Source organism: Taudactylus pleione, unplaced genomic scaffold, assembly GCF_031769625.1.
Source record: "Taudactylus pleione unplaced genomic scaffold, aTauple2 ptg000019l, whole genome shotgun sequence".
Classification (NCBI taxonomy): Eukaryota; Metazoa; Chordata; class Amphibia; order Anura; family Myobatrachidae; genus Taudactylus; species Taudactylus pleione.
In genome coordinates this window covers 35437893-35456020 of record NW_028284421.1, presented here as the reverse complement: position 1 = coordinate 35456020, position 18128 = coordinate 35437893, and the positions used below count along the sequence as shown (strand labels likewise).

The 18128-nt window shown below is 43.0% G+C and overlaps 1 protein-coding gene across 1 annotated transcript in view; it reads left to right on the top strand.

Annotated features, from left to right (window-relative positions):
* TMEM266 (transmembrane protein 266) overlaps positions 1-18128 on the top strand; it is an 83092-nt gene that overhangs the window by 42553 nt on the left and 22411 nt on the right. Inside the window, exons 6-8 of the mRNA XM_088444195.1 lie at positions 6171-6309; positions 8335-8450; positions 11615-11792. Coding sequence (XP_088300321.1) covers positions 6171-6309; positions 8335-8450; positions 11615-11792 — 433 coding nt within the window. The remainder of the gene's footprint in view (positions 1-6170; positions 6310-8334; positions 8451-11614; positions 11793-18128) is intronic.

Genomic DNA, 18128 nt, shown 5'->3' with positions numbered 1-18128 from the left:
ATTCAAGGAAAAGCAAGTAGACCACTTCCTAAAAGACATGGAAAGGGATTGGCTTCACTTTTCAAGCCTTAATAATTACTATTAGGCTTGTAGTTAAATGTATAGCATCCAGAGTGGTGGCTAGAGGAGCTCTATTGCTGCCTTCATGAACAGATCAGCAGACCAACAACTACTTAAGTACACAACTCTTTGATGATTAATTTCTATTTGGAAAAAAACTGGATATAATGATTAAAAACGGTACTTTTCTTTTTTACTGCAACAGTTCAAGAAAGCCAGAACTTACAGTGCATCCGGAAAGTATTCACAACGCTTCACTTTTTCCACATTTTGTTATGTTACAACCTTATTCCACAATGGAATAAATTAATTTTTTGTCCTCAAAATGCTACACACAATACCCCATAATTACAACATGTAAAAAAAAATTTTTGCAATTTTATTTATTTATTTTTGCAAATGTAATAAAAAAAATAATAAAAAATACTGAGAAATCACATGTACATAAGTACAGGTTGAGTATCCCATATCCAAATATTCCGAAATACGGAATATTCCGAAATACGGAATATTTTTAGAATGACTGAGATAGTGAAAACTTTGATTTTTGATGGTTCAATGTACACAAACTTTGTTTAAGGCACAAAATTATTAAAAATAAAGTATAAAATGACCTATAGGCTGTGTGTATAAGGTGTATATGACACATAAATAAATTTCATGTATGTACACAAACTTTGTTTGAGCCACAAAATTATTGAAAATATTGTATAAAATTACCTGCAGGCTGTGTGTATAAGGTGTATATAAATCATAAATGTATTCTGTGTTTAGATTTGGGCCCTATACCTTAGACATTTTAATATAATATGCAATTATTCCAAAATACGGAATATTCCGACATCCAAAATACCCCTGGTCCCAAGCATTTTGGATATGGGAGACTCAACCTGTATTCACAACCTTTGCTCAATACTTTGTTGATGCACCTTTGGCAGCAATTACAGCCTTAAATCTTTTTTAATATGATGCCACAAGCTTGGCACACCTATCTTTGGGCAGTTTCGCCCAATCTTCTTTGCAGCACCTCTCAAGCTCCATCAGGTTGGATGGGAAGCGTCGGGGCGCAGCCATTTTCAGATCTCTCCAGAGATGTTCAATTGGATTCAAGTGTGGGCTCTGGCTGGACCACTGAAGGACATTTACAGAGTTGTCCTGATGCCACTCCTTTGATATCTTGGCTGTGTGCTTAGTGTCGTTGCCCTGCTGAAAGATGAACCGTCGCCCCAGTCTGAGGTCGAGAGCGCTCTGGAGTAGGTTTTGATCCAGGAAGTCTCTGTACATTGCTGCATTCATCTTTCCCTCTATGCTGACTAGTCTCCCAGTTCCTGCCACTGAAAAACATCCCCACAGCTTGATGCTGCCACCACCATGCTTCACTGTAGGGATGGTATTGGCCTGGTGATGAGCGGTGCCTGGTTTCCTCCAAACAGAACGCCTGGCATTGATGTCAAAGAGTTCAATCTTTGTCTCATCATGGTCTGAGAGTCCTTCAGGTGCATTTTGTCAAACTCCAGGTGGGCTGCCATGTGCTTTTTACTAAGGAGTGGCTTCCGTCTGGCCACTCTACCATACAGGCCTTATTGGTGGATTGCTGTAGAGATGGTTGTCCTTCTGGAAGGTTCTCCTCTCTCCACAGAGGAATGCTGTAGCTCTGACAGAGTGACCATCGGGTTCTTGGTCACTTCCCTGACTAGGGCCCTTCTACCCCGATCACTCAGTTTAGAAATGCCTGGCCAACTCTAGGAAGAGTCCTGGTGGTCCCGAACTTCTTCCATTTACAGGTTATGGAGGCCACTGTGCTCATTGGGACCTTCAAAGCAGCAGATATTTTTCTGTACCCTTCCCCAGATTTGTGCCTCAAGCCAATCCTGTCTCGGAGGTCTACAGACAATTCCTTGGACTTTATGCTTGGTTTGTGCTTTGACATGCACTGTCAAGTGTGGGACCTTTATATAGACAGGTGTATGCCTTTCAGAATCATGTCCAATTAATGGACTCCAACTAAGCTGTAGGAACATCTCAAGGATGATCAGTGGAAACAGGAAGCACCTGAGCTCAATTTTGAGCTTCAAGGCAAAGGCCGTGAATACTTATGTACATGTGATTTCTTAGCGGGTTTTTTTTTTTATTAAATTTGCAAAAATTAAAAAAAACTTTTTACATGTTGTCATTATGGGGTATTATATGTAGAATCTTGAGGACAAAAATGAATTTATTCCATTTTGGAATAAGGCTGTAACATAACAAAATGTGGAAAAAGTGAAGAATACTTTCCGGATGCACTGTATCTCTCTATACATTTATCTTGCTAATTCATCCAGTCATCCTTTTCATCTCTTTTGTGGAAAAAGAGGGAAGACAGGTAAGAAATTCACAATGACAATGGATTAACAGTCTCCAACATCCATGGGAGGTGATAGGGTTCCGAGATATTTGGAGGCTTAGATACTTACTACACAGGACTTTGGCTCAAAGACAATGTCAAAATGGGTACAAAATAAAATTGCAGATAGTACCATATAGAAATGGTTTTGTGAAGTCATGGACCCCACTAATTCACATGCAAAGGAAAATATTACGCAACAGCATACAAAAACTTTTGGAGACACTAGCGATTTCTGTAGTCTGCTTCCCAGAAAAGAACTGGCTTCTATTTCAAACCCATCCATGAGAAATTTGGTCTTTTTTTTTTATTTTTTTTATTTCAGAAGATTCTGTAAGTTTGATGACACAGCATTTTTTTATATGGAGTCTGCAAGTTCCAACCACAGGGCAATGCGATTTGGAAACTTTCTGACGTGAATAGATTTACATGATGCCTATTTTCACATCCCGATTGCTACACAACAACCTCACTTCCCTGGGGTTTTCAGTTTAGTCGTTTCGATTTTACTGCCTACTGTCTGGACTATTAACCTCTCCCAGTGCCTTTACTAAAGTGCTGGTAATCCTGATTGTCACTGTCAGAAAACAGGGAATTGCTGTTTGGCCTTTCCAGGTAGACAACAAAGACACACAAATCTAGGTGGTGATCTTATTTAAATATACAGATCTGACTACCTGCAGCTTCTAAATGAGGAATTGCTGAGCCCTCTAGTTAGAAATGAACAAGGGAATATATGAGAATCCATGGTTGTCAGATTAATTCAATTTAATGCATATAAAAATATGTAACACACGGCCTTACCAACGTCACAAGACCGAAAAGTTGAATTCTGACACCACTTGTCTATTCTTGAACATTACAAGACCATGGAGTACCATCTATATCCCATTACATATACACTATATGGACAAAAGTATCTGGCCATACCTGTTAATTATTGAATTGTAGTGTTTCAATCAGACTCTTTGCCACAGGTGTATAAAATCAATCACCAAGCCATGCAGTCTCCATTTGCAAACATTTGTGATACAAAATGGGTTGTTCTGAAGAGCTCATTGCCTTCAAGTGTGGTACTGTGATAGGATGCCATCTTTTGCAATAAGATGGTTCATGAAATGTCATCCCTGCTGGATATTCCATAGTCAACTGTAATTGATATTAGAAAGTGGAAACCTTTAGGAACAACAGCAACTCAGCCTCGAAGCTTAAGACCACGTAAAATCACAGAGCGGGGTCAACGACTGCTAAGGCGCATGGTGCATAAAAAGTCACCAAACATCTGCTGATTCCATAGCTACAGAGTTTGACTTCCACAGCAAAAACTGTGTGGCGGGAGCTTAATAGCATGGCCGAGTAGCTGCATGCAAGCATCACATCATCAAGTCCAATGCCAAGCGTCTGGTGTAAAGCACACTGACACTGGACTGTGGAACAGTGGAAACGTGTTATGTGGAGTGACAAATCATGCTTCTCTGTTTGGCAGTCAGATGGGCGAGTCTGGGTTTGTCGGATGCCGGAAGAACGTTACCTGCCTGACTGCATTGTGCCAACTGTGAAGATTGGTGGAGGAGGGATAATGGTATGGGGCTGTATTTCAGGGTTTGGGCTAGGCCCCTTATCTCCAGTGAAGGTCAATCTTGATGCTTCAGTTTACCAAGACATATTGGACAATGCTATGCTTCCAACTTTGTGGCAACAGTTTGGGGAAGGCCCTTTTCTATTCCAACATGACTGTGTTCCCGTGCACAAAGCAAGGACTATAAAGACATGGTTTGATGAGTTTGGTGTGGAAGAACTTGACTGGCCCGCACAGAGCCCTGACCTCAACCCCATCGAACACCTTTGGGATGAAGTGGAACGGAGATTGCGAGCTAGGCCTTCTCGTCCAACATCAGTGCCTAACCTCATAAATGCTCTACAGAATGAATGGGCATAAATTTCCACAGAAACACTTCAAAATCTTGTGGAAAGCCTTCCAAGAAATTAAAGTATATTTATTTGAATACAAAGTCATTGGCGTCCGAATACTTTTGTCCATATAGTGTGTATATATGTGTGTGTTACTGGGTTTGAGAGAATATTATACATCGCATACCTACTATGCAGCCATGGCCAAAATTTTTGAGAATGACACAAGTATTGATTTTCACAAAGTTTGCTGCTTCAGTGTTTTTAGCACTTTTTAGGCAAAATTGTGAGTGAGCCCACTCCCTTGGCTGAGAAGCAACCCCACACATGAATGATCTCAGGATGCTTTACTTTTGGCATGACACAGGGCTGATGGTAGCGCTTACCTTTCCTTCATCTCCGGACAATTTTTTTTCCAAATGCCCCAAACAATCTGAAAGGGGATTCATCAGAGAAAATAATTTACCCCAGTCCTCAGCAGTCCAATCCCTGTACCTTTTGCAGAATATCAGTCTGTCCCTGATGTTTTTCCTGGAGAGAAGTTGCATCTTTGCTGCCCTTCTTGACACCAGGCCATCCTCCAAAAGTCTTCACCTCACTGTGAGTGATGATGCACTCACACCTGCCTCCTGCCATTCCTGAGCAAGCTCTGCACTGGTGGTGCCCCGATCCCGCAGCTGAATCAACTTTAGGAGATGGTCCTGGCACTTGCTGGACGTTCTTGGGAGCCCTGAAGCCTTCTTAACACCTATTGAACCTCTCTCCTTGAAGTTCTTGATGACCCGATAAATGATTGATTTAGGTGCAATCTTACTAGCAGCAATATCCTTGCCTGTGAAGCCCTTTTTGTGCAAAGCAATGATGACTGCACGTGTTTCCTTGCAGGTAACCATGGTTAACAGAGGAAGAACAATGATTTCAAGCTTCACCCTCCTTTTAAGGCTTCCAGTCTGTTATTCTAACTCAATCAGCATGACTGAGTGATCTCCAGCCTTGTCCTCATCAACACTCTCACCTGTGTTAACGAGAGAATTACTGACATGTCAGCTGGTCCTTTTGTGACAGGGCTGAAATGCAGTGGAAATGTTGTTTTTGGGATTAAGTTCATTCTCATGGCAAAGAGGGACTTTGCAATTCATCTGATCATTCTTCATGATATTCTGGAGTATATGCAAATTGCCATCATAAAAACTGAAGCAGCAGACTTTGTGAAAACCAATACTTATGTCATTCTCAAAACTTTTGGCCATGGCTGTACAAACTATGTAGCACAACATATGTAGCATAAAAAAGATCTTAGCTGTGTAATATAATGATACATTACATCTATATGGTACAGACGGTATGATGTGGCAAAATATATTGCATAAGCTATCTTTTATTGCCCCATCATCTCTCTCCTATTCAGGCATGGAACTACCGGCAATGCAGCCAGTGACTCACTATGACCATATGGCCATCCGGCTGCAGACCCCTTCTTCGCCGCGAGCTGCTGGCACAGCTGTCAGCAGTAGTATGCTAGTGAGACTCATAATGCGCGTAACATTAGTGTACTACTGCTCTGTCAGCAACATGCCGGTGCAAATAGGGGAGGTAGATGGGCGGGCCAGGTGCCGGCTGGATTGGATTCCCTCCCCTTCCTCTGCTGTTGCTAGGGGACGAGATGCCACTTGTCCCCGGAGTGATTTATTATGGGATGGGGCCATATAGGAGAGACCTGCATGTTAGCAATATACACAATCTCTGAAGTTTTAGATATGTGATTCTATGTCGCTTATTGTTTCTTTTGTATGTTTTTCTATGTGTTTGACAGGTACTGGATGGAGCTGTCATTATACTGTCACTGGCTCCTATGGTGGCTTCTACTGTGGCCAATGGACCAAGTAGTCCATGGGATGCCATCAGCCTCTTCATTTCCCTGAGGATATGGAGAGTGAAGAGAATTATTGATGGTGAGTGAGGTTTATCTACTGTACAATGATGGTGAAGTGGACTCTGGATAATTTTGCACACATATATAAAATATATTTAAAAGAGAGTACGAACACCATTCAATTTTCCCATCTTAACTTTGCATGTAATTACCCTCCATTATTCTCTGTTTAATTCAGTATTTATAATGACTATTTTGTCTCCCTCATATCACATAATAATATATTGCATCCCCCCTTTCTGTAACAACACAACATTTTCTTGTTCCTTACTTCTGAACATCCCATTTCCATTGGTTATGATTATATCCCTATACTTAGACTACTGATGTAACACCTCTTTCATGTACTCCTATGGATAGGGCCGTGTATGAGTAGTGGCCACGTTCCAATACTGTTCTTACCATTTCTCTTGTTCAATTTACGGCATTACCTCCACCTGAATCTGTACATGTAATAATCACCCCTTACTTGAAGAAACCCTCTGACATTCACCCAGAAACGCAGTCTCCCTCTCAGTTTAGGGACTGACTTGAAAATGTCCATCTCTATGGGTACTGGCCTGGCCCTCCCAAGGGGTCAGCATTAGCTCCACACTTCTCTCTGCATGTCCAGTGTGCGTTCATTTACTTACACCAGCCTGCTGTCCAGCTGCTACAGGGATCAACTGCCCTGTCTTCCAGCTCCACAGCAGTAGTGCTCCTGCAACCACACACTCAGGCAGGTCTGACTGCAACTGAACAGTCAGCCTTCTGGCTCCGCTCTCTCTCTCTGCCAACTCAGGAATGCCGTTTGGTGCCAAAGCAGCTGCTTTTATCGGCTTTGCTCTTCCCTTACCCGCCTGGTCTGACTCTGCGCTCTCTCTGCCCCTGATTGCATCACTCAGCTGCAAGTCTTTCCCAGACGGAAGTGATGGCCCTCTAGTAGCTACATGACCATCATCTTGGTGTAGTCCACACTGTGGATTGCCATTTTTGTGTGGGTTTTAGTCCATATAACTCCTACGGTCCCCTAGACACTAAGGGCCAGTAGGACAAGGAGACTACACTGACTTTTTTTTTCAGTCCAGTAATTCTAGTATCTGTGCATTAGGATACAACTTTGTACTTGTGTGCAGCTATTTGTGATGGTTTATGTATGGATATGATTATTAGTAACAAGCCTATTCTGTAACGACATATGTACATAACCGAAGATTGTAATCACTAAGAATATTTGGAATTTGTTTTGGATTATGTAACTTCTGTGTATAGAACTTATATAGGTTTTAAAATATTAATAATTCAGAGGTTATCAACTTGAAAATAATTTTTCTTTAAATGTGGGTGGCACTTGCTAAAATAGCACGACTCGTCCGCGTTTCCACCAACAATCTGTTTAAATGCTTGTGGAGCATTTCATTACTCCATCACCTATTTCAGTGTTGGCTAACCTTGACACTCCAGCTGTTATGGAACTACATAACCCAGCATGCACTGCTACAGTTTTGCTATTAGGGCATGCTAAAACTGGCAGGGCATGCTGGGATATATAGTTCCACAACAGCTGGAGTGTCAAGGTTAGCCAACACTGACCTATTTCCTCATTGCAGAAACTAGCATACTATATAGTGCCATGTCAATAAAATATAAACGTGCAGTGAAGACACATTTTCTGAACAGATAACAGATGTAGAGGTACAGGTCATCACATTATCCATATTACGTACAAACTGATAGTAACATGCAACAAAAGAAAGCCCTATTAATTATTTTATTTTTAATTGTGTATGCAAATATTTTACAAGCATATATTGGACAGGGGTTGGGTACGGGGTCCCGGCGGTCACAATACAGTCAGCGGCATCCTGATAGTCTGAATCCTGACCCAACTAGGTAAGTTCCATAACCCTCCCCAACCGCAGCCTAACCCTAGCCCCCCTCTCCCCCCCAGAGCAAAATGTTGGCCTGGATTCCGGCATCGTGGATGCTAACTACATCCCATGGAACAGATGTGTGTCTCTACTAGCTAAGTAAACTGTTCCCCTGCTCTTTCCTCTCCCTGCAGCCTATGTCTTACCTGTGAAAGTGGAAATGGAGATTGTGGTGCAGCAGTATGAGAAAGCAAAGCTGATCCAGGAGGAGCAATTGGACAGACTGACACAGATGTGCCAAGAGCAAGCAGTCAGTAGCGTTTCTTTGTGGCATCAGAAATCCCGCAGCGCAGTTATCATTTATTTATATGGCGCCACAAGTGTTCTGCAGCGCCTTACAAAGTACATAGACAAATAAGTAACCATTGACTTACAATACAATACAGGACATGGATAATAAACATTGCTATATTAGCGACCTTTACGCCCACATAAGCAGCTAAGTGTTAGTTGCCCTAGTGGGGAGTAAGAGATAAATTAAATTACAGTAGGGAGAAGCACAAGAGGGTAGAGGGCCCTGCTCGAAAGAGCTTACATTCTAAGGGAGGGAAAGACAAACAGGAGTGACACAGAATGGGGTAGTCGGGGAGAAAGGAAGTTAGGATGAGAGCTGGAAGGCTTTTATGAAGTAGTGGGTCTTAAGAGCTTGTTTGAATGATTGTAGAGAGGTGCAGAGTCTGATAGGGGGAGGGAGGGAGCTCCAAAGGTGGGGAGCAGCACGGGCAAAATCTTGGAGGCAGCATGAAAGGCGGCGTGTATTAAGTGAACGAAGAGGGCAGACAGAAGAGTGAAGGGAGATGAGATTAGAGATGTAAATGGGAGAGGAATGGGTGAGGGCTTTGTAAGTGAGTGTGAGAACCTTGAATTTCGTTCTAAAAGGGAATGGGAGCCAGTGGAGAGCTTGTAGGAGAGGGGAGGCAGATGTAGAGCATTTGGAGAGGAAGATGAGCCGAGCAGCAGCATTGAGCACAGACTGGAGAGGAGAGAGATGGGGAGGCCAGCTAGGAGAAGGTTACAGTAGTCTAATCTGGACATGACCAGTGAATGTACAAGGGTTTTGGTAGTATCCTGGGTGAGAAAGGGTCTGATCTTGGAAATATTCTTGAGATGGAAACGACAGGACTGCGAGAGGTTCTGAATGTGTGGTTTGAAGGAGAGGGAAGAGTCCAGGATGACTCCAAGGCAATGCACTTTGGGACTAGATGAGATAGTAATGCCATCTATTAATAAGAAATAGTGGGACATGATGTTATGTGGGAGGGTGGGAAGACGATCAGCTCAGTCTTAGACATATTAAGTTTGAGAAATCGCTGGGACATCCAGGAAGAGATAGCAGAGAGACAGTTAGAGATACAAGTCAGTAGAGAGGGAGAAAGATCAGGTGAGGAAAGGTAGATCTGAGTATCATCAGCATAGAGATGATAATGGAGGTCAAAAGAGCTGATGAGTTTACCTAGAGAGGACGTATAGAGAGAGAATAGGAGAGGTCCAAGAACAGAACCTTGGGGAACACATACTGTAGGAGGCTGTGGGGGGAGGAGTCGTGGTGAGAGTTATATGGATGTGCATACAGAGTATCCTGGCAAAGCCCAACATGACAACTGTAGCCATAAAAGTATCAACGTTTTATTTCATGAAATAATTATCTTTTTAGGTTTTGGTTTTTTGCCCACCACTAAATGTGCAATTTTGGAACCTTATCAGCAGGCCTATCCAATGTAAAAATACTGCAGAAAGCATGTATTCCACGTGTAGAATGCTATGGACAAGTGAGTCTTCACAATTAACTAAAACGTACTGCAGAGGTAGGCAACCTGTGGCTGTGCCAGTTTTGTATGTCTCTTGCTTTATAAATCCGGCACTACAATGTACAATGGATTACTCAAGTTTCCTATACAGTTGATATAAGGCTCTACAACACTGTCTTGCACATAAATGATAAGACGTAGACCGACAAGAACCAGAGCACTATTCACAATAATAAAGCTTAGAAGCTCTTTAGAACTGTCCAGTGTTCAACCGTTGCTGGCCCAGCACCTTGTAAAATAGTACAAGGCTTATACTATATACTGATCTCTCATTAATTATATGGGATCAAATATCCTTCTCTGTCCTGTATCCTGGAGATGCTATATTGCTCGCCTTCTGTCATTTTTCCCAGGAGATTGGCAAGATGTGTATCAGCATAAGGGGTACTAATCACCTAGTGCACAGGTTCTCAAACTCTGTCCTCAGGACCCCCACCTGTGGATCTTTTAAAATGTGTCAGTGAATAATGTATGCACCTGTGCTCCAGAGGACCGAGTTTGAGAACCACTGACCTAGTGGTGGTCATAATTATAAAGAAGTAGACCAATATAATTCTGCCATTGATTGAATACAGTACAGTGGTTGGTTAATATTTCAAGCATTTTCCTCAACATCTCATACACGTTTTTCCACTGATTGCCATCAGCAGAATTATCATAGCTAGCCGCTGTCAGTCCTGAATGGGATGGTATATATGTTTCCTTAATCACATAAATAATAACTGTTGTAATGACAGACTCCAACGCTGGGCTTAGTGTACATATATTTGAAGAGTGAGAGAGTGACATTATTATACTAATGGTATGTAGTTTTAATCCCGGCTGTCGGGATGCCGGTGCCTGGAATGCCCGCACCAGAATCCCAATACCTGTCAGAATCCTGACCACCGGCATCCCGACGGTAAGTGTTGGAGTTAGGAGAAAGGTTAGGGTTAAGCTGCCTGAGGGGGGGTGGGGTAGGTTTATAGACCAGGGGGTAAGGGTTAGGGGTAGGTTTTGGATACTTACCGACAGGTGTCGGTACCCTAACCCTGTCGAGATGCCGGTGTTGGGATTCTTACCCCCAGGATTCCAAGCACCAGCATCCCATACCTAACCCATATTAATTGACATCCTATGTGACTCGATTATTTATTTTATTGTATATTACTGTTACCAGTGCAACTGCTCTTTTGTTTGGTAGGTAAAAGTTCAATAACATAAGTTGCTACCACATTTTCTATGATCATGGCATTGTGGTACATAATCCTTCATCTTGGATGAGGCCAAAAGTAACTATGTAATTTTTCTTTTTTAACACTAGATGGCAGTCATTTTATTTGTTACTCTAATGTGGCCATTTAAACTCCAATTACTATTTTTGTGACGTGTTACCACAAGCTATATTGTTTGTATGTTCACTGTTTTCCCCACTTTCCTGAGGTGCACAAAACACTCAGCCCATTGGATATGTAGATTCATATCAAAATGTAATTTTTCATTCCTTGCAAAACTAAGATCTAATCCTAACATCTTGTCCTTTTTGAATTTCGTTATTTTAAAAAGATATTGATAAAGTAGCATTTGTGTTCCTTAAACCCATAATGATATCACTGTTGTTTCTCAGTTTGAAATCAGGCAGCTGAGGGCTCACCTTGCACAGCAAGACCTGGATCTGGTCGCAGAGAGAGAACGAGCCTTAAAACTCCCACATGTTCTACAGAACAAAAATGACCACTTCAAGGTAATGACAAACCGAGATTCTGATGAAGAGGCAACAGAAAACATCACAGAGCTCTCACATGGTGAGTACACACTTTACTGATTGGTTTACAAAGTGGTATCATAAACATATTAATGTACTACGAATATACATACTCCAAATTCACAATAACCATCATTTAACAGAATGGATTGTGGATGATGAGCTGATCTGTACAAATCTACAGGAAAGCTGATTATTGTGTTTTGAAGAAAGCTGGAAAAATGTTATCATGAGTATTGCAATATAAATATATTGAATCAGATCTGCAAGATCTTAATATTTAAAGCCGCACTAAGATTCAATATGCATGCTCCATGCCTTATGCAAACACTGGCGATGAATCAGCTGAAGCAGGGATGCTGCATTGTATACTCTGCACCAAATACACATCTCCTTTGTGACCTGATTTGTGTATAATCCACACCAAAGAAGCAACATGAAGTTCAGGGAAGGCTCCTGATGGCCCATCCTCATGTCACTCATTGTCTTTCCTGGCTCCTTTTTTCTCCCCTCCTCCCTGCCATAATGTTATCAGTAAAACCGTGATCTCAACTCCTGCCAGTCCTTCTATCAAAAGCCATATCACCAATGCAATCCTTCAGCCCAAAGCAGCCTATCTCCACTTTGCACAGCTGCTGCTAATACCCTCCTGCTCAGCGATAAGCTTCTTTTGTTATACAGTAATCTTAGACAAGTCTTGAACATAAAGCACTGACCAAAAAGTATACACCTTTCCTTTAACTTGACATCTATAATAATTGGCTCCTCCAGTAGTCCTATAGTCGTGGCCCTTGACTCACTATATATTTTGTGATGGCCTGCGTGGTTTCTCAGCACTACAACTTGGCACATATACTATCATTGCAGAAACTCGCACTTTCTCTGTACTGACTTTCTGTATCTGCTTGTCTGTGTCTGTCCTCCCTATACATCACTGTACATGTGTGTCAGTGCTACATATATACTGCCTCTGTGTAAATTGGTTCTATATGTAGCTTGATATATTCATTCAATGTGTATCTATCTATCTTGTCTGGATCTGTGCCCAATTGCAGCATGGAAATTACTGGTGGGTCCCATTACCTGAGGGCTCACACCCTCCTCTATGGTCAGGTTCCAGACTGTGCACTTGAATTATACACTGTTACTCTATTGGAGGGTCAGTTACCTGGTTTAACAGGACCACTGATGAACATGGGTGCTTGGTATGCTTCTATAGAAACTACACCAAGATTTGCTCTCCTGCCCATCAAAGTGTGTGGTCACAACACAACCTTGTCCCCTCCTCTTGTTGGCTGTGGGCTTCAGCGTAACAAGTTCAGTTCAGTTCCTGCCAGTGTTTGGAATGGTATTGTAGCACTGCATTCATTCACTAACCTACAATTATGTCATCCCAATGGTAACAGCTTAAATAGTTGATTCTTTTTACAATGGCATGTATTTTGCCTTTACTAGACCTATTGCAGAGTTCTCAGTGAGTTTTACGGGATGATTCATCTTAGGACAGAATTGCAAAACTGCACACAAGTAGCTTTGCAATTCCGCCCTTGCTAGTATGCAAATACAGCAGGAGGTGTATAACACCATTTGCTGCATTTTCGGTCCCATTACTGTGACTACGGTGCTGGGCCGCCGGCCAGCTGAGTAAGCCTCAGCTTACTCAGGCTGGCCGTCTTGCGAGGCCAGGAAGCTGGGTCCATGGACGCAGCCCCTGGCCTTGCCACTCCTGGAAAACTGGGCCGTGCAATGCGAATTATCCCTTTAGTCACTGGCTGGTCAGTAATGGAGTCACACCTTCTGGTGGCTGGTCACACCCCTTAAGCATGGGCCCCTACCACTGCATTCCCTGGTGGGCCCTTCATGCCTCAGTCTCCCATGATAGACTGGATCGCACATGGCCATTCATACAGCTTTTGGCTTGAACAACTGATTCACATCAGCCAATCGAGTTCACCAACATACAACAATATGAAAATGTGATCAGTCACTCACATACTGTGCTAGGCTTATGAACCCCATACATCTGAGATGGATTGCCCCAATTCCCCATTGTTCCAGGGTCGGGAAATCTGGGAAATTCAACTTGTTAAATAATCTTGATTCCGCTATCCCGACCCAAAAATGTCTGGAATCGGCGAGTCAGGAATATTTTTACATGTTGAAATTCCCCGATCCACCAACAGATCGCCGATTATCAATAACCACCGATCCGCGGGTCGGCTCGGCAGAACAGAGAATTTTTTTATCAATCATGTCTATAGCTGTGACTGTCCTGCATCTACAGAGGTGGCACATAGGCTATCACTTTCAGTCTGGTCTTCATAACACAGCTGTCTAATCGGTTCATGTTACAATGAAAATAGGCCTAGAGAACCTCAGCAGAAGAGTTGTAATTGAGTAAATTAAAAATCGTATCCCTCTGTTCCCTCATATGAAGGCAACTTATACTTCATGGTATACATTATAAAATAATTTACTGTTTTAAACAAGATTTATATACTACTTAACTGTACCATTTTCACCTCCCCCCAACTACATGTATAGTCACCTGCAGTTTAATTTATATGCTCACAATCCTTAGAAATCTGTAACTCAATTTAATTTTAAACCAAGTTAGTCTCCTCCAATATAGTGCGGTAAATCAATTGAGAGAGTGCTTTATTGCTTTAACAAATTCATTTTTAAATATTTATTTTTGCTGTGTGCAGACCCATAGCCCTTTATTTAGTGAAATGTACGGTTATATCCACATACCCCCCACCCTAAGAGCTAAATATTTAATTACAGTGTTATGCAGATACAGTATGACAGGTTTTTTTGCCTTTCATTAATAGATGCATTGATTTGATATAATATTTAAGTGTGTGACACACACAAATCATTTTAATTTTAGATTTTCTTGTAATAATGCATTTAATGCACAGAAAGTACAAACCTAAGAACAGGTCACTGGTTGTCATTGCCCTACTGTGGTGATGAAAGGGTAGGGCTATGCATGGCTCTGTGTGGTCATGTGGCAGTGAATATGAATTATAGATGAAAACAATGGAAAGATTGAACATCAGATAGCCTGCTGCTGTGCATGGTTCTTATAGGCTAACAGCCCAAAGCTATACTCATGCTCATTCTAAACTCTCACATTAGCTCGCAGCTCTCCCTTGACTGCAGGCTACTCAACCTCAACACAGCCAAAAAAGCTTTTAAACCTCAGCTCAGACCAGGAGAGCAGGCTCGTTCCATCTCATTGTCAACTTTGATAGTCTTCATGATGCAGAGAAGTTAGAAGCGTCGGTTTGGGTCATATAAAGTGGAGAAAATGTTGAACGGAAAACATCTGTTTGTTTCACCTGTAAACCACAGAGTGCTGTAGAGAAGCCATCCACGTTCCCAGAGGACTGTAGGATATATAGCTCTCTGGGAAATAGAAGCATTCCTGAAACACTACAGCTTTTACAGCCGATAAACCACACACGCAGTGGGTAGCACTCTATTACCAGTACCCAACTCTTGACACATTCATACACTTAAAGCCGATAAACCACAGTGTTTTTTTTTCAACACAATTCCTGAAACACAGATATTGTGGGATGGAATAATGACTTGTCACTTTTTGGATTAAGGGAAGAATTAAAGTGGCAGACTGGCAGGTGTTGGCTTGGGCACCAATAAGTAGCTGGACAAGCTGTAACCGTGGCACTTCCATAAATGTATTATTACAACATATACAAGCATGGTTAACGCTGTAACATATTGTAATGAACCACATACATTCAAAGTGCATGTACCAGGTTAGTGGTAGGCAACATGGTTTTTATGGCCTCACAGGTGGTTCATTGTCTCAGAAGTGGTTTCATTCTTTTAATCATTGAGATCAGAGCAACAGAGCCGTAACTAGATTTTGTGGTGCCCTGTGGCAGAGAGAGCATTGGCGCCCCCCCATTTTTTAAATAGGGACACAAGATAGTGCACCTGAAAAAGGTTGTTTCATATACACAGTCTGAAGGTAATTTTATAAAATATTTGTAATAATTTTGTGCCTTAAACAAAGTTTGTGTACATTGAATCGTCAAAAAGCAAAGGTTTCACTATCTCAGTCATCCAAATAAAAAGTTCCGTATTTTGGAATATTTCAGAATATTTGGATATGGGATATACATATTTGTACAAACCTCCCTAAAACTATCTTGGTGATGAGGTGCATTTTACTAAATTAACAGGGACTAGTTATCATTATTATTAGACGTAGTATGGAAAAATTTCAACAACTATATATCTTTTCGTCAGGGTCCATAGGGATACACAGGGATACAATGGGGATAATGAGGTTGGAGTGATCCAGCCACCAAACAGTTAAGCTTTCAGCTCCCAGGATGCCCCAGGTCCTCCTCCACATATACCCCGCCCCTTGCCACAGGCATTCAATTTTGAGTTTGGTGCGGCAGGATTCAGACGCACCTTATTAACAGGGGGACTGCTCAGGCAGTCCCAAGCTTTAATTTTATGTTTTATTTTAGTTCTCTGTTATAGAGTTAGCAGTACTGAGCATAATAAAACTCCTGCACTGCGAGTCTGTCTACCTCCGCCGGGCCGCAACACCAGTAACGTCTCTGGTGATTTCGGAGGGTAATGGTAGAGCTTGCTAACGGCGACTCCAGGGCCCGGACTGCAACCGGATGCATGGAGATGTCAGGTAAGGCAATTCCTTGGTTACGGGGAATCGCGCACGGCAGTCCTTGTTTCCGGCGATGGAGATGCATCGGAAGCTGCTGCAGTGAGGGCCCGGGGCCGTCCACTCCCTCACTAGACCATCGGGGCCTTAGTGTTTGACGCCGGGGATCGGAAGCAAACGCTTCTGCTGCCATGAGGCCAGCGTCCCTGCTCTTCCTACCCTCCTCTTGCATATGAGACGCTCACAGCCCACTATCAGTGCTCTGCTGAAGTGGTTTGGTCTCTGGAGATTTTGGGTCAGTCTCCCTGTATACCTCCCCCCTGGGTCAGGTATATAGGGGGTCATTCAGACCCGGTCGTTAGCGCCGATGCGCTCGGACCGGGCCGATGGCCCCCCACAGAGCATGCGCACGACGGCGCCGTCGTGTGCATGCGTGAGACCCGCTACGACCGACAGCGCCGGTCGTAGCGGGTCTCGATCTAAAGGGGGCGAGCTGTCGATGTTGATTGACAGCTCGCCCCGTTTGGAAGGCGGGCCGGGGTGGTGGCAGCCCAAACGGGGGCTCTTTCCCATGGGAACGCCTACCGTTTAGGGGCGGCCCCACTGACATCACTAGTGATGTCAGTGGAGAGCTTCCGGCTCAGACAGAGCTGAAAGCTCTCCGGGGCTTACGACAAGGGAGACCCTACCCTAGGGTCTCGTCGTAAGCCCCGATGGTCGCGATGGTCTTGACCATCGCGACCATCATCTTAGGCGGTCGTAAGGCTGTGGGTGTTAACCCACAGCCTTACCACTGCAAAGGAGGACGTCTTCAAAATTCAAGAATTCCTCCCCTCATTCAGACCGACCGCACGCTCTGTGCGACCGGCTCTGAATGAGGTCCATAGTGCTCTATATCTTACTAAGATTTGAGTAGTTGATTCAGGGCCCATTGCAACCAAGTTACATATGCATTGTATGTAACTATTTGCTAGCTGCTGTGTTGATACTGCCTTTTATTTCTCACTGTCAGTTATAACTATCACTGTTTTTTCTCCTCATCCCTCTGGTACAGGTGGGTGGGGGTTTTTTCCTTTTACTTCACATTTACTAGTTATTTGTGAAGGCTGTCACATTGCATTGTTACCTTTATAATTGATATGTCAAAAGGTGAAGGGAAACAGGAGGTTGAGGCCCCTGTGCTGGTTTCATGTAAATCCTGTTGGCAGGCTTGTCCTCTCAGGTCTTTATACAGGATGGTTTGTGTGCCGTCTGTTGTAAAGAACCACCTCACCAGTCGAGTCTACCAGCCCCTGTACAGGAGCCATCTTGGGTGTCGTCCTTGTCTCAGGTGATGACGCAGCTAGTGGAGCGTTTGACTACTCCCAAGCTGCCCCCTTTAATAGGATACTCTCAGCAGTTTCAGCATGTTTCCCCTCCTATACATCCTTCCTGGATGGATGTTTAAGCACATTCAGGTCAGAATATGGCTCAGTCAGCTGTTGCGAACAGACCGATAGTTGCTAAGGCGCATAAGCTGACGTTATCTTTTTATCAGTCTGCTCAGCATAGAGATTCAGACGCATCATCAGCGGAATCAGATGATGCGCCAGTTTCTTCTACAGGGTCTATCTCTGGAGAGCAGGACCATCCTTCTACAGTGGATGTCCCTTCTTTGGTAAGGGCGGTCAAATCAATCCTAAATATACCGGATGATGAGCTGGTTCC